The sequence below is a fragment of the Dissoconium aciculare genome (genome assembly GCF_010015565.1).
Source record: "Dissoconium aciculare CBS 342.82 unplaced genomic scaffold K489scaffold_3, whole genome shotgun sequence".
Taxonomy (NCBI): domain Eukaryota; kingdom Fungi; phylum Ascomycota; class Dothideomycetes; order Mycosphaerellales; family Dissoconiaceae; genus Dissoconium; species Dissoconium aciculare.
Window position 1 is genome coordinate 686,043 of NW_022984953.1, and position 24,646 is coordinate 710,688.

At 52.5% G+C, this 24,646-nt stretch overlaps 9 protein-coding genes across 9 annotated transcripts; 3 read left to right on the forward strand and 6 right to left on the reverse strand.

Moving 5' to 3' along the window:
* Window positions 1-505: 505 nt before the first annotated feature.
* K489DRAFT_147297 (polyketide synthase) lies at window positions 506-7,716 on the forward strand. Its single transcript, XM_033599193.1, has one exon. The coding sequence runs from the start codon at window positions 751-753 to the stop codon at window positions 7,330-7,332; it is 6,582 nt and encodes a 2,193-aa protein (XP_033462069.1). The 5' UTR covers window positions 506-750; the 3' UTR covers window positions 7,333-7,716.
* A 384-nt stretch (window positions 7,717-8,100) lies between these two features.
* Window positions 8,101-9,339, reverse strand: K489DRAFT_315324 (TBCC-domain-containing protein; the record flags this gene model as incomplete). The annotated part of the gene is made up of 3 exons (XM_033601080.1): window positions 8,101-8,785; window positions 8,930-9,197; window positions 9,264-9,339. The coding sequence occupies 3 exons, from the start codon at window positions 9,337-9,339 to the stop codon at window positions 8,101-8,103; spliced, it is 1,029 nt and encodes a 342-aa protein (XP_033462070.1).
* Window positions 9,340-9,682: 343 nt separating this feature from the next.
* K489DRAFT_352162 (uncharacterized protein) lies at window positions 9,683-11,045 on the reverse strand. The gene is made up of 4 exons (XM_033602463.1): window positions 10,775-11,045; window positions 10,601-10,720; window positions 10,347-10,541; window positions 9,683-10,252 (listed from the first exon to the last, which is right to left on the reverse strand). The coding sequence occupies exons 1-4, from the start codon at window positions 10,959-10,961 to the stop codon at window positions 10,149-10,151; spliced, it is 606 nt and encodes a 201-aa protein (XP_033462071.1). The 5' UTR covers window positions 10,962-11,045; the 3' UTR covers window positions 9,683-10,148.
* Window positions 11,046-11,338: 293 nt separating this feature from the next.
* Window positions 11,339-12,240, forward strand: K489DRAFT_333560 (uncharacterized protein; the record flags this gene model as incomplete). The annotated part of the gene is made up of 2 exons (XM_033602173.1): window positions 11,339-11,586; window positions 11,663-12,240. 2 exons carry the CDS (start codon window positions 11,339-11,341, stop codon window positions 12,039-12,041), a joined length of 627 nt encoding a protein of 208 aa, XP_033462072.1. The 3' UTR covers window positions 12,042-12,240.
* A 430-nt stretch (window positions 12,241-12,670) lies between these two features.
* On the reverse strand, window positions 12,671-14,763 carry K489DRAFT_352169 (pre-rRNA processing nucleolar protein-like protein Sik1). Its single transcript, XM_033602464.1, has 2 exons — window positions 13,368-14,763; window positions 12,671-13,314 (listed from the first exon to the last, which is right to left on the reverse strand). Exons 1-2 carry the CDS (start codon window positions 14,655-14,657, stop codon window positions 12,934-12,936), a joined length of 1,671 nt encoding a protein of 556 aa, XP_033462073.1. The 5' UTR covers window positions 14,658-14,763; the 3' UTR covers window positions 12,671-12,933.
* A 189-nt stretch (window positions 14,764-14,952) lies between these two features.
* Window positions 14,953-15,428, forward strand: K489DRAFT_387154 (uncharacterized protein; the record flags this gene model as incomplete). The annotated part of the gene is made up of 3 exons (XM_033606297.1): window positions 14,953-15,110; window positions 15,171-15,323; window positions 15,380-15,428. 3 exons carry the CDS (start codon window positions 14,953-14,955, stop codon window positions 15,426-15,428), a joined length of 360 nt encoding a protein of 119 aa, XP_033462074.1.
* An 894-nt stretch (window positions 15,429-16,322) lies between these two features.
* K489DRAFT_147407 (uncharacterized protein) lies at window positions 16,323-17,247 on the reverse strand. Its single transcript, XM_033599194.1, has one exon. It carries the CDS (start codon window positions 17,065-17,067, stop codon window positions 16,564-16,566), a length of 504 nt encoding a protein of 167 aa, XP_033462075.1. The 5' UTR covers window positions 17,068-17,247; the 3' UTR covers window positions 16,323-16,563.
* K489DRAFT_307324 (uncharacterized protein) lies at window positions 17,184-17,981 on the reverse strand (the record flags this gene model as incomplete). Its single annotated transcript, XM_033600585.1, has 2 exons — window positions 17,184-17,698; window positions 17,765-17,981. Coding segments are annotated over 2 exons (732 nt in total), but the record flags the coding sequence as incomplete, so codon positions are not given.
* Window positions 17,982-22,055: 4,074 nt separating this feature from the next.
* K489DRAFT_314889 (SGT1-domain-containing protein) lies at window positions 22,056-24,173 on the reverse strand (the record flags this gene model as incomplete). The annotated part of the gene is made up of 3 exons (XM_033601051.1): window positions 22,056-22,300; window positions 22,385-22,717; window positions 22,808-24,173. The coding sequence occupies 3 exons, from the start codon at window positions 24,171-24,173 to the stop codon at window positions 22,056-22,058; spliced, it is 1,944 nt and encodes a 647-aa protein (XP_033462077.1).
* Between the last annotated feature and the right edge of the window lie 473 nt (window positions 24,174-24,646).

The window sequence follows — 24,646 nt, forward strand, 5'->3', positions numbered from 1 at the left end:
CAGATCAGACTGTTCGTCCGCGCCTCCCCGCTGCCGTGCCGTCCACTGCAGCCTGGGAGGTCAGCGGATCTTCACATGGCAGATCTATCAGACTCATGGATTTGAGGTGGGTGTGCAGGCATCGTGCGATCCAAGAAAGATATTCTGGTGGGAACACAATACCGGACTGTTTTCCCATCCCCCCATTTAAGGTGACCGACGTATCAAAACGGGACCACGCGTTGGTATACATATCTTGTTCACATTACCCGTTGACCTGAACGAACAGCTCCTTTCTTCACCTCCATACTAATTCTACTTCTTGATCAATCTCTTCGATTTCCTTGTTGATCATCCTCCTTCCTCACAGAACAACGTGTTTTGGACCAGACAGATTAGCCACCTGCCTGATTCACGGTCACGTCAATTATTCAAACTACTCTCGCTCTTGTTGAACCGTGCAAGACAGAATATTGCACTTACGCCGCAGCGATTATCAAACACGATAGTAATAGCTAACACGACAGCCACTCCTCCAGGAAGATATCAAGATTCCCATTCAGCAGACAATTTGAGCTGTGCATCTCCGTGACTAGCCACCACGGTCATTGCAATTTTCGGTATATCGAATTCGTATCTTTCAAGTGACGACTCCAAATACACTGGCAAGCTCCAGTCATCTCAGGAATCGACACTATCAGCACCCGCGACCTCAAGAGCTTGCTGTGCAATTCTTAAATTCTCTCCCAACGAATCGAGCAATTGCCCAGTATGTCAAACGTACTTCTCTTCGGCGATCAGACTGCCGAGCAGTATCCGCTGCTACACCGAATTGTCCTCCGGAAGGACAATGCTCTGGTTTCTAACTTCATCGAACGTGTTGCGCTCGCGATTCGTGAGGAGACTCGCCAACTCCCTCGAAGCCAGCGCAACGCTATTCCCGACTTTTTGACCCTGAGCAATCTGGTCGAAGCGTACTACCAGAAAGGTGACAAAGTCCCTGCCCTCGAGTCGGCGTTTCTCACCGCGACTCAAATTGGTCACTACATTGGCTACTTCTCCGAACATCCTACCGAACTTCCAGCTTCGACCGATACTCGAGTTATTGCGCTCTGCACCGGTCTCTTATCCGCAACCGCAGTGGTCTCCGCCAGAAACGTGGAGGAGCTCGTCAGCCTCGGCGTTGACTTTGTACGCATTTCTTTCCGCACTGGTGCTGCCGTCGACAGCGTCCGAACCGTTTTGGCGCAAAGCGGCGAGGAAAATGAGCCCTGGTCGACGGTTGTCACAGGTGGGTCGGAAGCAGAAGTCAAAGCAGCCCTGACCGAGTTCCACAAGGCTCAGGGTATCCCGCAGTCCAACTGGATCTGGGTCAGTGCCGTGTCCGGCATGGCCCTCACACTTTCAGGTCCTCCCAGTGTTGTGAATCGTTTCTTCGACCATGCCAGCTCTCTCTCCCTGCAACAGCGCATCAAAATTCCGATCTTTGGGCCATACCATGCCGAGCACTTGTTTGCCGAGGCTGATTACGATAAGATCCTCAGTGGCACCGTCGGCGCGGAGCTCAAGAAGCGCCAGCCAGCGTCCCTCGTGCACTCTGCCACCTCTGGAAAGCCAATGGTGGCCGAAGATGCCTATGAACTGGCGAAGATTGCACTTTGTGAGATTCTGCACTATCCTGTCCGTTGGGATCGCCTTCTGGAAGAGTCCGTCACACAAGTCGCCGCCAGCAAGTCTCCAGCAAGGATCTTTGCCCTTGGGTCGAGCAACATTGCCAACAGTCTTGTCTCTGCGCTTAAGGCGGGCGGCAAGACCGATGTCACCCTAGTTGACCAGTCTAGCTGGCTTGACAAGGAAAGCTACTCTGGCCGCACCCAGAACGATAAGATTGCCATTGTCGGAATGGCCGGACGCTATCCCAATGCTGCTGATCATGAAGCGCTCTGGGATCTACTTATGAAGGGTCTCGATGTTCACCGCAAGATCCCGGCTGATAGATTCGACGCTGACGCTCATTGCGATCCTTCCGGCAAAGGCAAAAACAAATCGCACACGCCTTTCGGTTGCTTTATCGACGAACCAGGTCTTTTCGATCCGCGATTCTTCAATATGTCTCCCCGTGAGGCTGCTCAGACCGATCCCATGGGCCGTCTCGCACTGGTGACTGCTTATGAAGCTCTTGAAATGTCTGGATATGTGCCTAATCGTACGCCATCAACAAAACTTCATCGCATCGGTACCTTCTACGGCCAGACTTCTGACGACTGGCGTGAAATCAACGCGGCGGAGAACGTCGACACGTACTTCATCACAGGTGGCGTACGCGCCTTCGCGCCGGGCCGCATCAATTATTACTTCAAATTCTCTGGCCCGTCCTATTCTATCGACACCGCTTGTTCGTCATCACTTGCTGCCATCCAGCTTGCATGTACTTCGCTCTGGGCCGGTGACTGTGATACCGCCTGTGCTGGTGGTCTCAACGTCCTCACCAACCCCGACATCTTCTCTGGTCTCTCCAAGGGACAGTTCCTGTCCAAGACGGGCTCTTGCAAGACCTACGACAATGATGCTGATGGCTATTGTCGCGGTGACGCCTGTGGTACAGTCATTCTCAAGCGTTATGAGGATGCCATCGCAGATAAGGATAACATCCTTGGTTGTATCCTGGGTGCTGCAACGAATCACTCAGCCGAGGCTGTATCTATCACTCACCCTCATGCCGGAGCCCAAGAATTTCTCTACAAGCAAGTGCTTGCGAATGCTGGCGTTGATGCTCACGAGATTAGCTACGTTGAAATGCACGGAACTGGAACTCAAGCTGGAGATGGCATTGAGATGACTTCGGTGACTAACGTCTTCGCTCCTCGCCACAGGCAGCGAAAGCCAGAGCAGACGGTTCATCTCGGGGCAATTAAAGCAAACGTCGGTCACGCTGAAGCGGCCTCCGGTATCAACTCGCTCAGCAAGGTCTTGCTTATGATGAAGTACAACAAAATTCCGGCAAACGTCGGTATCAAGGGCGAGATGAACAAGACTTTCCCTGCTGATCTGAAAGATCGCAATGTACACATCTCTCGCGGAGAGGTCGACTGGCCTCGTAAGGGTGCCACTCCTCGCAAGGTCTTCCTCAACAATTTCTCTGCTGCCGGTGGTAACACTGCCCTGCTCATCGAGGATGGCCCATTGCGCAAGGCGGTTACTGGTGTCGATGCACGCAGCACTCTCCCCTTCACAGTTACTGCCCGCTCGATTGGCTCGCTTAAGCGCAACATTGCGAGTCTGCAGAAATATATGACAGAGAATTCTGCTACAACTCTCTCTTCACTCTCTTACACCCTGACTGCGCGTCGCATCCAGCACAATTATCGGGTGGCTTTCTCGCTTGCCGACATCGGCAAGGTCAATGATTCCCTGGAGGCGCAGATCAAGGAATCGTACAGCCCGGTACCGATGGTGCCTTCTAAGGTTGCCTTCTGCTTCACTGGACAAGGTTCGCAGTACACCGGTCTGGGACAAAAGCTTTACCAGGACTTGAAGAGCTTCCGCAGCGACATTGATCAGCTCGACCAACTGGCTCGTCTCCAGGGTCTACCTTCCTTCCTTGAGCTATTGGATGGCACTGATGTCCAAACATTGTCACCGGTCAAGGTTCAGCTAGGAATGGCATGCATCCAAGTTGCACTGGCACGCATGTGGGCTGCCTGGGGCATTACTCCAACTGCTGTCATTGGTCACAGTTTGGGAGAGTACGCTGCCTTGCATGTCGCTGGAGTCATCTCTGCTTCCGACATGGTGCTCCTGGTTGGTCGCCGCGCAGAGCTTCTAGTACGCGATTGCACTCCTCACACGCACGGTATGCTCGCCGTCAAGGGAAGCGCCGAAGCCATCCGTGGCGCTCTTGGTAGCAAGATGACAGAGATTGCCTGCATCAATGGACCCGAGGAGACCGTCCTCTGCGGTAGTGCCGAAGTTGTGAGCGACGTCAATGATGCGCTGACTCACCGCGGCATCAAGGCCACAAAGCTGAACGTGCCCTTCGCGTTCCACTCTGCCCAGGTTGATCCGATTCTCAAGCGATTCACCGAGATTGCTTCAGCCGTCACCTTCAAGAAGCCTGTGGTCCCAGTCCTTTCACCACTAGGAGGCGAGGTCATTCGCGACGCTGGAATCATCAATCCCGAGTATCTCGCTCGTCATGCCCGCGAACCTGTCAACTTCTGGTCTGCTCTCGCAGCTGGTCAGAAGGAATCGGTGTTTGACGAGAAAACGACTTGGCTCGAAATTGGTGCTCACCCGGTCTGCTCTGGGATGGTAAAGGCCTCCACGGGCGCCGCCGTCACGGTACCCTCGTTACGTCGCGGGGAGGATAGCTGGAAGACTATCGCGAACAGCATGTGTGCGTTGTTCACTGCTGGCGTGAACATCAATTTCGACGAATTCCATCGCGAATTCAATGATGCTCAGGAGCTACTTCCCCTGCCCACGTATAGTTTCGACAACAAAAAGTATTGGCTGGACTACCACAACAACTGGACCTTGACCAAGGGCGAGGCACCACAGATCCGTGAGATCCTTGTCGAGAAGCCGGCCATTGAAGCTGCGCCAGTGATCGAGGTACCAGCCAAACGTCTTTCCACCTCGTGCCAGAAGGTCGTCAGCGAAGACTTCCACGGCAACACTGGTCGCGTCATCATTCGCAGCAGTCTGGCAGACGAGAAGCTCTACCCCGTCGTCTGCGGTCACATGGTCAATAATGCTGCGCTTTGCCCTTCATCCCTTTATGCCGATATGGCACTCACTGTCGCCGATTACATCATCAAGCAAATGCGGCCTGGCACTGAAGTCCCTGGCCTCAACGTCTGCAATATGGAGGTTCCCAAGCCTTTGATTGCTCAGATTCCTCAACCACCTCAGGGTCAGCATCTCGAACTTGAGGCGAATGCTGATTTAGACACTGGCGTAGTCAAGCTGTCATTCCGTAGCGTGCATCCCGATGGCAAGAAGATTCAAGATCACGCGCACTGCATTGTTCGTTACGAGGACAAGGCTACTTGGGCTGCCGAATGGTCACGCTACAACTACATGGTCAAGGCTCAAATGGACATGCTCACTCAGAAGTCGCTCACCGGTGGCGCCCACAAGGTCCAGCGCGGCATGGCCTACAAGCTATTCAAGGCCCTCGTCAACTATGATGGGAAGTACCGCGCCATGGCCGAAGTCGTGATGGACGGCGCCTCCACTGAGGCGTCTGCGTCCCTTGATTTTCCCACAAAGCCCGAGGACGGAGACTTTTATTGCGCTCCCTACCACATTGATGGCGCTTGCCACATCTCGGGCTTCATCGTCAATGCTTCTGACTTGCTCGACTCAGAGCAGGCGGTCTACATCTCTCATGGCTGGGGCGCCATGAAGTTCTCTCGCCCGCTCGTTGCCGGAATGCGTCTTCGAAACTACGTACGCATGCAGCCGCAGCCTGGCAAGATCTCCATGGGTGACGTTTACATCATGCAAGGAGACGAGATCATCGCAGTGTGCGAGGCCATTAAATTTCAAGAGATTCCCCGCCGTGTTCTAAATACCTTCCTACCACCCAACAAAGGGTCCGCTGCACAGTCGACTGTGCCTAAAGCAGTCGCTGTGCCAGCATATCGTGCTCCCGCTTCAACTTCGGCTTCGGCTCCGATGAAATTCGCCCCAGCTCCACTTTCCCCTGTTCGAACGGTCGCCGCCGTTCCTGCCACTGCACCCATAATCATTGCCGCAAAGCCAAAGAAGGCAGCTTCCGCCCCAAAGAAGACCGCTGACGGTCTAACAAACAAGGTCATGAAGATCCTTGCCAAGGAGACTGAAGTTGAAGAAGCGGAATTGGTCGACGACGCACACTTCGAGAACCTAGGTGTTGATTCTCTTCTGTCACTGACCATCTCAGCTATCTTCCGTGAAGAGCTCGATATGGAGATCAGCTCCTCGCTCTTCACGGACTACCCCACTGTCGGCGATATGAAGAAGTACTTTGCGCAGTTTGACGGTGCCTCAATCGAAACAAGCAGTGTCTCGGAGTCCGAGGAGGACTCAGACAATGATTCCGTCACACCTACCGATATCGCTACTCCTTACACCCAGATGTCCACGCCTGCTAGCACCGTCATCAGTGTTGCCCCAAGTGAGGCAGGAAAGCCCGAGATCGATTCGCCCACGCGCGAAACGCTTTCTGAGGTCGGTGACGTCTCGCTCGCACGACATGTGGTTGCCCAAGAAATGGGCGTCGACATCTCTGAGATCACTGACGACGCTGAGCTGGCAGAGATGGGCATGGACTCACTCATGAGCCTGACCATTCTTGGCGAGCTTCGTGAGAAGACCGGTGTCGATCTTCCTTCCACTTTTCTCACCACTAACCCGACCATCAAGGATATCGAGAACGCTCTTGGCATGCGACCCAAGGCTGCTGCGCTCAAGATGATATCTGCACCCAAGCCATCGTCATCATCAACGAAGATCGATCTCAATGAGGTCAGCGCTCGTCTGGCTGCCATCAACAAAACCGACATCACCAAATACCCAGCAGCCACTTCCGTGCTACTTCAGGGTAACGCCAAAATCGCGTTCCAGAAAATATTCTTCCTGCCAGATGGCTCTGGCTCGGCCACCTCATATGTTTCCATTCCGAACCTCGGCCCAGATGTTGCCGCCTACGGTCTGAATTGTCCATTCATGAAGGATCCCACACAGTGGCAATGCGGCATTGAGGTCGTATCATTGATCTATCTTGCTGAGATCAGACGGCGACAACCTCAAGGCCCATACATCGTCGGCGGCTGGTCCGCTGGTGGTGTCATTGCCTACGCCGTCTGCCAAGCTCTCCTCGCTGCCGGCGAGACCGTCTCGAAACTGTTCCTCCTTGATTCACCGTGTCCCGTCGATCTTCCTCCGCTCCCATCCAAACTCCACGTCTACTTCAACGACATCGGTCTCCTCGGCACCGGCGATCCCTCCAAGACTCCGAAATGGCTCCTGCCTCACTTCGCTTCCGCTATCCGCAGCCTGTCTGCCTACGACCCGAAGCCAACAATCGCGCCAGTGCCCACATACGCAGTATGGTGCCGTGATGGTGTCTGCGGCGCGCCCGGTGCCAAGAGACCTGTCGTGGAGCCAGCGGATGCAGACAACGCGCCCATGCTCTGGCTTCTGAACAACCGCACAGACTTCGGAGACAACGGCTGGGGACAGCTGTGTGACACTAAGAACATGAAATTCGGCGTCATGGAAGGCCACCACTTCACCATGATGAAGGAGCCTCATGCACAGGAACTTGGCAAATTGATCCGAGAAGGCTTAGACTGGAAGCCATAGAGTCTGGCTTATCACCAGCCCTGCCTTTGCAAATCTTCTCCACGGTCCTCTCCATCCCCCGAACTCGATACTGCTCCGAAGCTGCTGAGACAACGGCGTGCCCTTTTCTTTCCTCCTGATGCGCGAAGTAAGGCCTTGGCCGGCCATGCACTTCACCGTTAGCGGGCTCTCAGACGGGATACCAGCTTGTTCAGCCACTTCCGGGTATCCATCGATTCTCTCTCTCACTCACTTATGCAGTTTTTGTGCTCGACCGATTTAATCCGGAGCGATAATACTGCATTACCAGTTTCATGGCGGAGGGCGACCTCCGACCCATGTCATTTTTGGTTCACGTTTGATTCACGGTCATGGGATAGAAGCGTTTCGGTTTTAATCTTGCGAGCTTTCGCTCATTTATACATGCTGTTGATGATCAAACGGCAAGGAGTTTTGGTGGCGTTGCATTTTTGATTGTCGAGCATTCATGGTCGCTGTTGGCTTGAGCATGCTTCCATGTTCACTTCTATTGTGCCGCGCTCCAAGGATGCCGGTCTTTTCTATCTTGTTACAGATTGTCTTACTCATGATGGCAGCAAGGACCTGGGTTGTTATCGACGCTGGTCGAGAGGTGGCCCCTTGAGACAAATAGCTCGCAATGGTTCAGTATTTGCTGTTCAATCGAATTTAAACCTTGTTACTTAATACTTTTCATGTTCCCTTGTAATAACTTCCTTTTTTGAACGTTTGGTATGCTGCAGCCAAGAAACTTCATCATGTGTGGAACTTTCAGACCGAGACGCCGACACGCTGGAGCACCTTACTAGGCTCATCATCCGATGCAAACAACGTTTCCCAAGAGTTTGGAGACACTCTTTTCTCTGATGGCAACCTTGACCAATTCGGACTCGGCTCTGGCTTCAGCCATTTGAAATCGTCAACATTGGCCCACATACCACCGTCAATGGTGGCTTCTCCAGTATTGTTTGTTTTCGCGTCGTCGAGGTACCATTCAGGCGCCGGAGCAAACTTTAATCCATTACAGTCCTCTATGATCGGCCTCGAACTTGTCTGAAGATAGATATGACAATTGGTAGAGTCGTGCATGCGGAATTGTCGACTTTGTAGCACTATCACGCTATCGTGTATGTCCGTAAGGTGGATGGCACCAGCCACATTACCGCAGATGACAAGTGACTTGCGAATGTCTTTGAGTGTCAATGCAGCGAGCGGCTGTGTAATCTTGTGGTCTCGTTTGGACAGGTCAATGATGCTGGATCTGATCTTTGCGACAGTACCCGACGAGTGCACTTCATCTGATGGCACCGTCAAGTGTGCGTTGTCGTACCCAGCTAATTCTAGCCTGTTATGATTTGAAGAACCTGATATGTTGCCAACTGTTCCGGTGTCCTTTGGCAGGCTTTGCTGCTGCTGTTTGACTCTCGTCGTCGTGCCTGTCAGCGCCGGCTCGAGGCTGTCCACGGTTTTCGGCGATGTATCGTGGCGTTGCGGAGCAGGCGCATGCGAACCGGCTTCAAGACTGTCCTGCACGCCTTCTGGCACGTGCTGCTGCTGACGACCTGACAATTCCGCAGCATCCGTCAGACTTATGGCTGACGCATTCTTCTTCTCGCTGAATTTGAGCCCAGACTTGAAAGCAAACTTCGGTCTAGGCGCGAACGCACTCCGCGCGTCTTGAAGCCTGGAGTTCAACGCTTTGATAGCCTCAGCGTAGGTCTTCTGATCGCGGGCCGGTGTTGAAGAAGAAATGTCATTGACTTCATTCGAAAGTCTTGCAATGCTTGACAAGCAGTGGTCAACTGCATCTTGGCGCTCGCCACCAGAAGTACCGCGAGTTTCGAGCTTATCTATCTCTTGTCGCAGATCTAGCCAACAATACCATCAGCCTGCCTCCTGGAGATATTTACAGGCAAAATGCGTGAAGAAGATACCAGCAACCTCATGTTGAAAATAATGAAAGAACTGTTCGCTGGCATTGGCTGCACTTGGCGTTGTAGATCCTGCCATTGCTAATCGAAGTGTGGGCCCTTGTCGAGATTGCACCAGTGTTTTGGAAGGGATCGCTATCGTCACAGTTGGTAGAGGAGAGGCGATTTTCTGACTTTGCAAAATGATATATTTTCGGAGGCAAGCCTCACCGAATATTGCTTTTACTTCGGATTATCGACCATTATTGGCGATGACCTCACGCCGTAGCTACTGTCGGAGGCGCTATCAGATAACAAAGAATCCGGACTGTCGTGTGCTGTGCTACTGCTGATCGAACGAACGACGAGTGTTTGTCGCGTGCGAAGCTTCAACAAGCTCGACTCCCCGCATGTACACATACATGTATGGACTAGGGCCTGGGCCCGAGCCTCTTCTCCGTTAGCAGCTCCTTTACTCATCATTTTACCGCTCAACTCGATGGTGAGGCATCATATCCGAGGATTCCTGAAGCTCTCAATAAGCCCTTGCCTCGAAGAATAAGTAGGCCCGCAGTCAAAATTGCGCGACGTCACCCTGTGGTTACACGTTCACGTTTGAGAGCAGACTTCACAGAGCTGGCGGTTAACATATCAAGCGACCAAGGCATATGCTCTACTACGTTCTCCATTGTGTCCCAGAGAACCTTCGACGACGGCTTTCCTGACTGGATATCACATCGCGCAACGTTCAAGCCTCGCTTTCTGGACTAGAAGTCGGGAAGGCTGCGAGGCAAAGGGGGGCGATGTGAGTTACATCAGACATGCATCGGTGCAGTTTGGATGTCAATAGACAATTCATGATCCACACATAAAATATATGTACAGTGACCTTTGCGGTCGAGGTGGCTTCTAGTTCGGCGTTGAGCTAAGTTTGGAGTGTTCCGGCACATCGATACCGTAGTTCTCCTTGATACGCTCAGCTCTCCGTTGAGCATATCCAGGGGCGTAAATACCTATCGGGAGACAGCGTTAGTAAGCAGCGAAAAACCCAAGGATCTCTTGTCCTTCGGGCAGCTTCGACATCGCCCACGAGGATTTCGAACGTACCTCGTCCCTCTCCCAACTCATTGATGGTCTCCTCCAACGGTCGTCGCCGATTCTTTCGGATCTCTTCTTTGCGGCTGACTTCATCAACATCCTTGTCGCGGGCCAAGCCACCGAGCCGACCACCAGTGTATGAGAACGCGCTGAGCACGATCGCGGTAGCGGCACCATATCCCACGATAGCGGGCGCCGAACGGACTGATATGTTGACCTAGTTAATCATGGTTCCTTATACCCGTTGACAATCATATCCTCACCTCTTAGACCGATTACTGAACCCGCCAGGAAACCACCAATCGTCGAATTGTACGTGTCCTCCTTCTCTCGCAAGTTGGCTGAAGCGCATTTGGCGAACTCGTAAACACCCCCCATGGCCGCTGTGACTTCGTTAGTAGGTCATTTACAGCCCAGGTTTGCAGGGAAACCCGCACCAAAAACAGCGGTGGTGCTGCCAAAACGTGTAAATACACCCATAGCTCCAATGTTCTGCTTCATCAAGGTATTCTGAACTGTTGAGATGAAGGCGCCTGCTCCGCCGGTGATGGTCGCGAACTTCACGGCGCTGCCGTAGGCATCCTTCGGCTGATAGGGGCCTTCAAAGGCCTCCTCGGGCGCCATTTCGACGAGATGCGGCGTTTGAGAGCTGTAGGAGCAAAGGAGTGGACTGGTTGTGACGACGAAACCTCGTCCAATGGTGATACTGGTATTGTCGAATTATGGGAGAACTGCAGCTCTCAGACACACGGATCGGCACGCGCCGACGACGATGATTATGTCATTCCTCTGGCGCGAGTATGTTCAGGTGCCGTATGCAGCCACGGTAACTAACCATACGCCCAGCCGAAGCAGCCTTGCAGGAGATCACGGCGGATGTCTCTACACCTCTTCATATACTATCTATAATCTTCGCAATAATGACTTGTATCGCTACCACACTTACTTGAACGACGGTTCATCCGCGTTCCATTTCTGCACTATTGGCGCAAACATTCGAGATGGCTCGACGACGGAGACAACCACGACCAGGCGCACTGGCCGATCTTGCGCCTCTTCGTATCCTTGCCCACATCGCACTCCTTCAGATTAGCTATTACTTTGTCGCAGCGGTTCTCATCGTGTTCGTCACTCTTACCGCAGGCGGGGACATCAGCGCAGGTCGCGTCTTCGACTGGCGCCTTGTGCGCAGCGATGTAACAACCGGATGGACATTGGCCCTTTGCTGGATGCTCGACGCGCTCATCACGTAAGACCTCAAGCTCTCCGCAAATTGATCGATCCGCAAACCGGTATCAATGGCTGACATATGCTGTTATTCACAGAGTCATTCCGATTCTCCTTCTTATTGCTCGAAGTAAATTAGTCCTGGACTTCGCCCTGACGATACACTTCCTACACCTCATCTTCACCACCCTTTACGTTCGAGCGATCCCGACAGCACTCTCTTGGTGGCTATTGCAAGCCGCTTCCTCTACTCTTATGGTTACTCTCGGAGTTTGGGCTTGTCAGTGGCGCGAGCTTCGGCCGATGGCCTTTGGAGGAAAGGGCAAGGGCAAAAGTGCTGCCTCTCAAGGGACAAATGGTGTCACCGGCGAAACTGGGGAGGGGGTTGGTTTTGAAATGGGCAGTGGAAGAGGACGCGGGAAGGATGGCGCTGGGACCTACGAGATGTTGAGTGTGCCCACTAAAGAGCCGGCCTGAAATCGAGCTGTGCACAATCGATAGAACAAGGAGCATTTCAACAACGAATCTGCACCTGGCCCGACACCGAGATCAAAGGACAAGCCGTTGAACGAGCTCGCTGTTCCGCCAAATGCCAATCGCCAAGATTCACACGAAGCGTCGGCTTTGCTGTGTTATACTCAGAGACGTTACACGCCCGGGAAGGCAGGCGCCCAACTTGCGACTTCCTCTTGTCGCGCATCCACGCAACACCGAGTCTATCCTTCCCGTAACAGGACGACAAACTGTGCAAGAAGTGTCTATGGTCCAGTCGAATCGGGAATTTGCGCGACCGCGTGAGGTTGCGAATACTCGACGTCGTCCTCGTCGACAACAAGTTGGCGGCATTGACCATCCCGAGAGAATTGCCCATCACGAAAGGATTACGGCCCTCGGCATTTGTCTGATGACTGAGAGAATTCCGGATCTCAACAAAGCCTATACTCGATGAAGCACCCAGCTATACGAGCAGGCGACTTTGTCCCAGTCACAGACGAAGACGGCTGGCCCGTCAGTCTGAGCAAGCGATTGACATGAATACGATACCCACCGATAATTCTATATGTACTAGTAGCGCTGGAAGAATTGGTCTTTTGAAGACTTTGAACCTAGATTTAACGAAAATTTTGTCATGACCAAAATCGGCACCAGAATGAACACTACTTGTATCGTAGACGATGTTCTTGCTAGGTAGAAATGCAAACTGGCAGTTTTCAACGATCGCATACATGAGATTGACTGTACATAATTCTGTTGACACGCAAGTGAGCCCATTGGCAACATGCCTACCCAATAAACGCCTCGAAACGCCGCTGCGATTACCTTGAAGAAAGAATCGCCACCATGCCAGACCAGAAATTACAAGAAAGCTCTACTCCGACTTGCTCTTCTTCTTCTTCTTCTTGATCTGGTCGTCAGGCACCTCGCCGCTTGCCAGCACCTCTGACTTGCGCTTCTCCTTGGCGTCCTTCTTGAGCTTAGCCTTTACGGCGTCCTCATCGACTGCGTCGGCAGAAGAGGAGAGCCTCTTCGCTTTCTTCGCGGCCTTCTTCGCGGCTTTGGCAGCCTCCTCGTCGTCGGCATCGACCATCTCAACGTCGGCGGACTTTGAGCTCTTGCTCTTCTTCTCCTTGCGTTGCTTTTGCTCAACCGCCTTAGCAGTGACACCGGGTGCGGAGATCTCCTCGTCCGCGCCATCGGCTGTAGGGTCTTCGATGTTGATGTCTGCAAGAGTAAGGTCCATGGCTCGTGTCTAGCATTTCAATTAGTATCTCGTTGATGATCGAGTGGCAATAGAGGACATACCATCGCATCTGCGTTCTTTGTGGGGTTGACTCCCTCATCGTAAAATCTTAACCTCTCCTCAACTTGGTTGCGCAGAGCTTCACCAAACCTCCGTGTAGGCTGCGTGCTAAAGTTGTCGATTCGTGAAGCAATGGACGCTTTGTTGGCCAAGAATCGAGAGATTCTTCCCTTGTTCTTTGCTCCAGCTCGTCCGATGAACGAGGAGTGGTAGATGAGACCATATTTGGGTGTGTTGCCTTTGGTCTTCAATGCGCGGAAGAGCGCCTTCTCTGCTCCAAGAATCTGCACGGTCGAAGCAGGGTATTTGGCGAGGTTGGTCAGGGAGCCAGCGTGTGAAATGAGACGGGCACCGACAGTCTCGCCAATGAGTGCGGCAAGATTGGGAGCGACAATGCCCATCTTCGCGACAAGATAGCTCCCGAGGGTTTTGCGGTAAGCGGCTAGCTCAGCAGTGCGCTTGGCGAAGAGCATGACGTTCTCCATGTCATTCTCGGTCAAGTCTTGACCCATAGAGATACGAGCAGCTTCGATGATGGCACGGGCGATCGTCTCGTCATCCTCAACAATGCGTGCCAAATCGTGCAGGCTGTCTTCGGTAAGCGATTTCTTGTCGCCGATGAAAAGAGCGCATTTTGCGTATTGCTGGTTGTCGCTGACAATGCGGACCAATTCGGGGAAATGCCATCCGTACCACTCGCGGACTCTCATGGAAAAGGTGTTGACGGCCTTGTCCAGATGGTCAATGGTTGCAATCGCCTGGATGATATGGTTGTCGTTTTTCTGCACGCTGAACTTGACCTTGGCACGACTGTACGCGTGGCCGAGACCGAGCTGAGCACGAGAAATATCTCCAGTCTGAAGACCCTTGAGCAACTTTTCTGCGTGAAGACGAAGACCACGGAGGAGATCGCCTGCAAGCTCGCTGGTCTCCGGAGTCTCACAATCAATGCCGGAAAACCCTGCTTTGATGCTTCCTGCCAAGTTCTTGTCGCCTACTCCCAAGATGACCTTGCTCTTCTTGCCTGCTTTGGGCAGGTTGGCTTCCAATACAGTGCGCAAGTAGTCGCTCATAAGACCTTCGGAGACCTCATTGGCGTTTTCCAAAGCCTGGCTGGCGCCTTGAAATGGTGCAAATGAGACCAACTGGACCATCTTTCCAAACTTTGCAAGGTCGGCATGGGAGTCTTGCACCTCCTTCAGACGAGCACCGACGGTGTCGGACTGCAGCTTGACCGTGAAAACTGCATAGCCCACACTGGATTCGTGCAGCAAATAGTTGACGGTCGACATGATGGGTCAAGGATTGCGCTGAAAGCGCAGTGCAGATTGCGAGTGTTTCGATTTGTGATTTCCGTATGTGCTGCCGTACTATCGTCGGTGCATAGTACGAACGCGCATTCGTCAAATGAAATCTTTGGAGCTCCGACGCAAATTCGAAGAAAAGCTCGGGCGCTTGGACCATGCGCCAAGACCGGCATTGCGATGCTCGTCGACAACATGTACTGCTACCTAGCATTGAAGTGTAGCGTAGTAGAGGTACAATAATTCAACAACATTCCAACTTCGAACAGGACCGCTCGCAATCATGCCTCAAGATATGCCGCCTACTGGCGGCTATGAATCCGTTCAATACCGCCGAAACTTGCCTGTACGAGGCTTCCGACCGGCGTACTACCTATTGGCTATGGGCGGCATCATGACCTACGGCTTCTGGCGATACGGCCAAGGTGTCCGCGAGCACAAGTAGGACACTCTCTGAAATTTCAGGATCAGCATGGACGGATACTAACATGTTGTGTACAGCGAGCTTGCGCGCGAAAAGATGTGGGCGCGCATCTATCTCACTCCCCTGCTACAGGCTGAGGAAGACCGAGATGCTGTCAGGAGACACTTCGCTCGTCAGACAATGGAGAAGGAATTGCTCGGAAAGGAACACCCCGTATACCACGGCGACCGGTATGTTGCTCAGGCGAAGACCCCGTGGCAAGCAGACACTAACAACTTTGCTACAGATTTGTTCGTCCAACATACGCTGTCGTACCGGAAGCAGTATCGAAATAGAGTCCGCCGCAGGACAATACTCGTAAATAGCTAGGAGTTTGGGGAGTTTTTTGGGTGAAGATCGTGCAGTCCGATCATGACACATTATTGTGCAGATTCACACCAGCCTATGAATTTATTTTGTAAGCCTACGATGTTGCAATATTACACTTGCTCAAGGTCGATCAGCAATGTTTCAACGATGAGTGTTCTCAAGATCCGTCGATAAGCTTCACAGAATGCTTGTCGAACTCCGCTCGGAGAACGAGAGATGGTCTGCTACTCCACCGAACTAGTCTTCAACCAGATACCCGAATGTTCGGCCATGAGACAAAAGTACACTACCATCGAGTGAGCGAGGAGGGCCGCAGAAACGGAATGCACGGCGCTCTGCCCACGATCTTGAGCGCTGATTGCAATGATAGATTCGAAGTGTACGTCGCTTGAAGATGGCGTCACTGTCCTGCTGACCAGCACCCGACTGAAATGCTCGGGGACCATGGTGATGCACCCTTACATTGTACAGATTCCACGACAATCGTCCCCGCAATACAAATATGTAGATGGACCAAGATGGCTGAATCGAACTCGCGCATTGCCTCCAGCACGCGACATTTGCCTCGACAGGACGTTGCCTCCTTCGCCCTGTTGTTTGAGAGTAGAGAGATTGCATAGGCCAGGCTGAGTGTCAGTACGTTGTGCTCGCAGCTTTTCTCATTCGGTGGATCATACAGTAGAATAGGAATTCCATCGTCTGGGTCGGAAGTCCTGTCAAGCGCCGTCTATCGACCGCGGTCGACACGTTCTAGAAGCCCGAGGCCATGCTGTGAGGCACATCTAATTTCCTGGTGTCTGCTGTATATCAAGCATCACGCAACTTCGATGGGAGAACTGGCCAAAAGACCTTCACTTGCGATCGTCCAGAAACCCCCCCAAACCCTTATTGGGACGACTCGCTCACATCAGAAGGCCTAGTCGTGCACGAGTGTTGCACTGAAAGGAAAAAATGCAATCACGAGATAGTTCAGATTTCGAAACGAGTCCGATTTCCTATTGTCCTATAGTGCCCCGGTCACTCCTTTTCTCACTACCCGACCGACCCAAAACCCTGAACCTGAAGAAGAAACTCCCTCATCCCACCCTTCCCCTTTGTGCTCTAAGCCATAGTCGCATGGCAGTGATGGCACAGCACAAGGAACAGTCCCTTTTTCCTGCACGCATATACATGGGCCATGATGATGACTGCTGATCGAGGGCGCCGGTATTCATCCTTATGCAGCGAAGGGTGTGCCAAGGATGAATCGAAGCGCCCCTCGAAAGCTGCATGCCATGCTTCTGTGTACCCGCGAACCACAGGCAGTGTAGATCGTATCCATGGGCAGAGGAAGAGATGAAATGAGGGCGATGTCGAAAGCAAAAAAGAACGTCGGATAAAAAGCGAAAGTCTTTCTTTATTCGTTACGGATTTGAAGGAGTGTCGACAGCATTGCGACGATGCTGGTTTTTCAAAAGTAGGAGCAAAACAGAACAACCATTCAGACGTGTGGGTCATATCCTTTCTAGGAATGAGTGGCTGCCAACCCGGGCAAGAGTGTACAACGAAGGGAGCCAATGCGACAGTTGACAACGAGATTGACGGCGATTTCATGAAGGTTTGCATGCCTCGCCGCAGTTTTAGAACCTGGTCGTTGCGAGATTAATCTAGCTGGAGTCAGGATTGGCAACCTAGAGAAGCGATGGTCAGTGTTATTGCTTCGGAGACTGGACGCCAGTGGCATCACTCACCCTAAGAATCTTTCTCGAGTAGTCCTGGCTGTCATCTGCCATGAAACTTCCGACACTGTTTCTCCTCAGCGCGTTGGCCTCGGGGTCTAATCGAGCATCGCTGCCGTGGCTGTACATGGAGCCGAGAGGTTTGCGTTCTCCACCGGCTATGAAATCTGACACTTGGCTGCGCTGGCGGTGCTCCTCCTCAACAGCCAATTGACGGCGCCGTCGGAGGTAGAAAAAGACACCGCCGATGATGGCTGCGAGAACAACGATGCCCACGACAACACCTGCCGCGATACCGGCTGTGTTGGTTCCACCGCCAGAACTGTGCGAGGCAGGGCTTGATCCATTGGCGGGCTGTGTGACCACAACGGTCTGGCCAGGCGCAACGCTGGTCACGACAATCTGCACTGGCTGAGTAGAGGTCGGCGATGAGCTTGAAGATGAACTTGCTGCGTCTTGTGCCCCCTCGACTTGACCATTACCCGTGAGAAGCACGGAGAAGTAGCCCTTGCCACCACCTAGAACACACGTATTAGCTCATCGTGATCGATGCTACAACTTTGCGATTCCCGCAGGATACTCACACTTCGCTGTGCCAAATCCTGTGCATCCGATATTGCACTTGGCATCGTCAACCTTGCTGCTGGCCGGAGGTAATTCGTTACCACACCAGCAGTCATTGCCGTTCGTGAGGCCCATGACGGACTGCTGCCCTGTACATATTGACTGCGCACAGTAGCTGGATGATTGATAGAGATATGTCCCCCCCTCGGTCAAACCCTCACTAGATGAGTAGCAGCCAACAGGGGACAAGGCATCCCTCTTTCCCAATGTGCTGGATTTCGAAGGGGAGTCGTCGAATGACGGTGCAGCCGAGGCGGTTATGGACAGAAGTGAGACGACAGCAAGGGCGTGAGCCGCGAAGGCTGTTCGTGTGGTAAAATGCATTCTGGAGCGAAGTTGAAAAAGAGCAATCAAAGGTGGTCGAAAGTGGCAATTCTAGGATCCAATTCAAAGCGCTGTACACACAGCAAAGTTAGCATACCAGGCCCGCAGCGCTATTGGGTGATGGCTGTGGGAGCATGCACGACGCCCGGAGTCGTGATGCCACGGATGAAAGTGACATAAACCCACCTTCGTTTGCGGCCGCCAGCAGCGCAACGCGTAGTGAGCAAAACTGACGAAGGAAATGGTCCAGAGAGACACTTCGAGATGACCGTGGGGCACCTTCGGTGTCGTAATTAAAGTGCAAAGTCTTCTCCGACGATGCGTACACGGTCTAGGATGACCAACGAATGTGTTTGTGTCCAAAATATCGCCCTCAATGATCCAATTTTCGGCGAGAACGAGTGTCCGAGGCCTACAAGACCGGTGGCTGGGTGAAGTGAGTCGTGATGTGTCAAGCAGTACCGTTGTTCGGTGTCGGAGGTGTTGGCAAGGCGACAATCGGGCTCGCAAAAGCACTCGCAAGATGGAGACGTAACAACCAGATGGAGTCGATCAAAATGAAGTCGGGCGAGAAGAAGCAAGTCGAAGATGCGAAGTGTCAAGGAACGTGATAGGGCGCGTGTGTGCACGAGCGAGAGAATGTATGATGTTGAAGACGATGATGGAAAACCAAGAGTCGTGCGAAACGAAGGGAACCGGCTGATGAGCCGTTGATCGGATAGAGTGCGTGTAGGAGTGTCTGTGGGTGGTCGCTGGGTTGTTGGGGGAGAAGGGCGAGCGACGAGGCAGAGAGAGAGGGAGAGATGAGCGAGAGAGAGAATGAGTGAGACGCGAAGGCTGCTGCTGCGTGCATATACAGACACGCACGCACACACTGCAGCACAGCACAGAGTCCAGTCCAGTCCAGTGCAGGTGTACTATGCAGCCCTGGAGGGAGGACACACACCCACACCCGCGGGCGTTTCATCCAAAGCAAACAAAACTGGAGGGATGGCCGACCCAAACCAGGCACAGGGGATCAGACCGGGCTAGCGATCAGTCGGCCGCGGGTCCTCCTGCCTGAGGTGCGTTCTGGATGGATGATGAACGAGGGAGACGAAGAATGGGTTGCCCCGGTCACTACGTTATCCCATACTGTACGTGTGCAGTGTGTTCCGTGCATCTCCTTTGGCGCACATCTCAATATCAGGTCGTCGAGATTGTCACTACATGTCTGCGCGTGATACTGCTGCTGTATGGGCGGCGAGAGGGGTGAAGTAATGTATGGGATGAACCTATTCGCACTGGAAATTGGCACTAAAATGATCTATTTGTTTTAGTGAGCGGGTCGCCGGTCGCGCAGTCGACGTGATCGTGTGAGGGCACGGACCCCCGTCGAGTTGAAACGAAACCACCTGGGGGCACCGCACCAATCTGGCGGCGGTACTACTGAGTAATACACTTGTCCCTCCCTTTCTCTAAACTCCTCCAGGAACAAGACATACGACCTTCGGGAATCCAGGGCAGTACAGTATAGTAGCAGCACACTTGGAAGGGCTTCTAGCAGGAGTATGAATAGATAGTCGAGACAGCACGGCTCGGATTGTGCAGGGCAATCTACCTCCAGTACATTGCACACCTTGTCTCAAGCCCACTGCAGGCAGGCACAGACAGATGGAATCGCTCGTTGCCTTTCAGCCGCGCGGCGACACCAACGAATCTAAAAGTTTACACCGGTCGCACCTGTTTCTGCCTCGATTATCTGTGGTAAGTCACTCCTACAGTCACCTGGCGAAGCAGAGAGTTGGACGCTGTGCTGCGTGTACAGTGCGTCGGTCCCTCGTTATTCAACATGAGCACACGACATGAAACGATTGTGTCGTGTGTGCAGCAAAAGTAGCGTGTACATACCTGCACCTGCAGGCGGATGAGGAAGTCTTCCTCCTCTAGCCCAGGTGGTACCTGGCAGTAGCCTCGGGCACTAATCATCAGGAGAAAGGCCGTAGGTTCCAAGGTCGTCACTCGCAGCAAGAGGTGGCTGTCTCAGCCTTTTTCCCCACTGAGCATTTCCTGAACCTCTACCGCGGCAGAGATGTCATCAGCCTGGAAGTTGAATTGTTCGACGACTTGACCCCTACCAAATTCGTCATGCTGTACGATGCTGGGAACTATTCTCGGCAGCCTCGTAGCCAATTCCGACGTGTCCGGGTGCTGCGCACGATGGATCCGGGGACTGTTATTGTTGGTCTGGGCATCAAACTACCATCGACATGCAGCTTCAACCATTTGCACACACAGAACATTCAGAGCATCGTCCTCGCTTTCCCTGCTTGATGACATAAATTATGCATGACCTCTCGCTTTCGCAGTCGGATGCAGGTCGAAAATTTCGTTGCGATACGCAGGTGTCCTCGCGTGTGTTAAGACTGTTCACCTAGTGACATACGCCGGGCGCACATCCCAGCAAGCTGCCGCGCTGTTCACGAAAAGGGAAAACAGGGGGCGTTTGCTGGGCTGACTATCCTCGCTCGTTGAGCGCCACCAATCCAGTTGTCCATATATCCTATATCGTCCTCCCAGAATTCCGCCGCCAGTATCCGGCAGTATTGCGATCATGGACTTCGGTCTCACGGCGCTCGACCTGCGTTCATACGCTACTGAGCCATCGTCATCTCGACCTCTGACCACTCAGCAGAACTGTGTACTGGCTTGTCCTGGAACACTGTCAAAGCACAACGTCGTTCTGGATGCGTGCCTAATAGGAACGGTCAATTTCAAGGTTTTTTGACCCACAACGTTCATCTTGACAAATTGGGCAACGCGTCTGGCGTGTGCCGCCGAATTGGATGATGCGTCGCTGCGTCTAGACACGTCGTTCACGCTACATAACATTATCTGGCCTTTTTGAGATGATTTTAAGGAATGTCAGAGACTGCGCCGTCGACGATCACGTCATGATCTTCTCCATGTCGACACTATCCACATTATTTGGAAGGTGACAATTTGATTCCAAGATTCACGTCTTTGTCGACTTTGATCTCCCGCGGCAAGACACAGTAGCTCATATGTGGTCATGATGGAACGTCTCTTTCCGTTCTTATTGACGTTAGCCCTCAGGTTTGGTGAACTCCGATCCTGGGTGCGTCAGCCAGGCAAGACCGCGTAATCACAGGCTTGGCCCGCAGGGCTCAGGGGAAAACGGAGGAAATCCGTTCGGAAAGGTTGAGCACGGTTCTTCCGCCCGCCGCACGAGCCAATCCAGGTACAGTAGGTATCGACATTCGGGCGTCCAGGTATATACAAGTAATCGTCATCATACCGACACTTCAGTCCAAGGCGAACACAATGCTCTCTTATGTGGATTTGCAACAGCAAGGCACCACTCACGGGTGGCAGTCCTGAACGCACATGGGACCTTGTACCTAGATTTTCTTCGCAGCGTGCCCTCCGGCTGATACACAGCGGTTGTACATTATTGCACCTGCGCCCTTGCAGAATCTACCTTTCGGGTTCATCAGTGTCCGGCTTAAATGACCCGTCTTTCATCCTCATAATCTCCGCCGAGGAGTCGACTCTCACCTCGCAAATAACAGGAGAGCATTCGTCGTACTGACCGACGGCATAGCATAGTACTCGAACACGTCTGCGTTCAACGAGGAAGCCTAGAGCCGTGTACACAATGAAGCCTTCACCTGTTTCAATCAGATACCCCAAGGGAATCATGGGCAGCTCGGTATCGACTTTGCAATTCGGTGTTCGACCACGCTCCCATTTATGTACGAACTGCCGTCTGGACTGCAACGAGTGAGGTCCCTGTAACGATTTGCATGGATCTCCAGACATGACTGTCTTCCCCATCAATCGTGAGCTCGACCAATGTCAACGAGAATACAAAGACTCCTTGCAAGCTTGTGTCCAACATCCATACTCCTGATCATGTCGCGTCATTCATCGCTCCGCATCGATAGCATCGTCAGCATCTCGAGGCATCATTCCATTCATGCCCATCGCACGCATGAGGTTACCAGCCGGCCCTGGCAAACCTGCCTGGCCCTTGAAACTTTCGAGGAGATTCTTGGCGAGGTTGAGATTTACGTGATTGTAGTCTTCCTGACCGGGTGCATCGAGGTCATTATAATCCTCCTCATCTGATGATAGAGGCGGGAGATCAATATCCTCCTCTGAATCGTCCTCTGTGCGCTGCACATTGATTCTGACACTTTTGGACACAGAACGATCGGGGTTTTTGGCTTTCGCTGGCAACATGTGCGGCGGACGTTCAGGGCCGAAAAATGGCTTCTGAGTGGCTTTGCTTTTGCCATGTTCCTGAGTAGCTCGCGCTTTCCGCGCTTGAATTTCTTTCTCCATGAGTGCCATGATCTCTTGCAAACCATCCTCCTCGTTGAGAGACTCGGTGTCATCGTGCTGCTTTTCATATTCGCGGTCCTCGAGCGCCAGCTTTCTTGCTTCATCTAGCAGTCCACTTGTCTTGATTTCGTCTTCAGTCATGCCACGAATATCAGAGATTGCCTTCTCAAATTCGACGCTTGCAAGATGTGAATCCCAATGGGGTTGCTTTTCAGCTCGCTCAGATGAAGCCTTTTGAGTTGCTGATCCAGCACCGGTCTGCGCGTTAACTGGCTCAGATTGGCGTGCTTCATGTTCAACTTCGTCAATCCAGTCACTCGGGCTATCATCACTGTCGTTGCTGTCCGATGCACTGCTGTCATCATCGTTGTCCATCTCGTCCACACCCTCCGCGCCTGCTCCGTCATCGTCCAGGAATTCCTCAAATCGGGACACCATCTTACGCAAGTTTGATTGCGCAGATTCGTCACCGAATCCCTTTGGTTCCCCGGCTGAACCGCTTGCATTCTTCCCATCAAGTTCCTTCGCGAATTCAGCATAATCCACATCGAGCCAGCTCTCATCGTCTTCGACATCCTGCCACGTCCGAATCTCGTCGTCCGCAGGAAGCTTCTCCTCGCCCGATTCGAGATCCTCCATAAGGATTCTGATTTCCCGAACAGCTTTGTCATCTTGTCGCTGCGGATCTGACACCAGCATTTCCATTCCGCAGGCGACTTTCATGCCCATGGCTGCCTTTTCGTCTCTCTGCACTCTTGGTGCAAGGCCAACCCATGACGGCGGTGGCGCGAAAATCTGACCGCGAAGCTGGGCAAAGCCGACCTTCGTGTATTTTACGCTGACCGTGACAAAGTCCTCCGGAGGAAATGATAAGGTCGATAAATCTTTGCTAGACAACGGCTTTAAGCTGATGGGATCCCGAAGATAGAAGGCTTCTACGGCAGATGATATGAAAGAAGTGTTTCGGTGCAGCAGCCACGCTACCCGTCGGGGCAGGACAGTACGCGATGTATGAAACGATTTTGTGATTGCGGCAGGATAATCTTCGAGACGATCAAACGCCGCAGATTGAATTGTGCCATCGACCAGGAGGTTTCCGGGAGACTCTTGGAGCGTATTCAAAGCATCGGATAGAGTGATGTTGTTTGTAACATCACTGGAAATAATCTTGATCAGTTTCAGGTTTCCTTTGTTGATCCAGACACGATTCTCTGCAATCTCTGGGTTGAGCCATTTTGGGAGAGCTGCCGCTGCTTCAATGAGCAGAAATTCCCCATCGGTGTCGTAGACACGGATCCAAGTATCTTCGAATCTCTTGCTGGTTTCTAGCAGTAAGAATACAATGAGCCATTCATCAGCTATTGAGTCACCAAAATTTGTGCGTCCATGTAAATGAGGCGGAACATGCGACCGGGGCTTCTCGCCATCTGTTGTCGGCGTATGATGGCCATCTGATCCTGATTTCAGTGTCAGATTAAATCCATCCCGTTGCCAGATGTAATCAATCAGATATTTCTTCTTCAGCGCATTGACAAATTTCAGTATCTCGTTGAATCTCGATTGAACAGTGCTGAATGATTTTGATTCAGTCTCGACAAGATAAATCTGATACTCCACGCAATCGTCTGGCAATCTCTTGGGAAAGCCGTCAAATCCTTCACCGAACCATTTCAGACCATCATCTTCCTGTTGATCCATTTCATGAAAGCGCAAATCGTTGAAGTGCAATACCGGGAGTGTGAAGAAACATAACGTGGTTGTGGCGCAACAGCGCCACAACTAGTGGCGTTGTCAAATTCCAGAGCTCAATCCGGATGTTTACATCTGACAACACGCTTGCCCATTTACGTGACTTAAGTGCTACACGTAGTACGCCATAACACACGCGATTTCAATATTATTCTTCAACAACACAGGCACCACACATTGCATGCACTTACAATCTCAGTACCTCCTCGGGACTGTTGCTGCCCATCATGGCGCATAATTACATCGACACACCGACGACCGAGCGAGGGGATGTCACGAACTTGAGTCCCGCGAAACACAACCTCGACATGTCTTTTGTACAGCCATTCCAGTCGCCGTCGAAGAACCCGGCGCAGGACCTGCGCAATCAGATGCGCGGCTTACGAGGAAACACACAAGCGACACGGACTCCTCGGCCACGC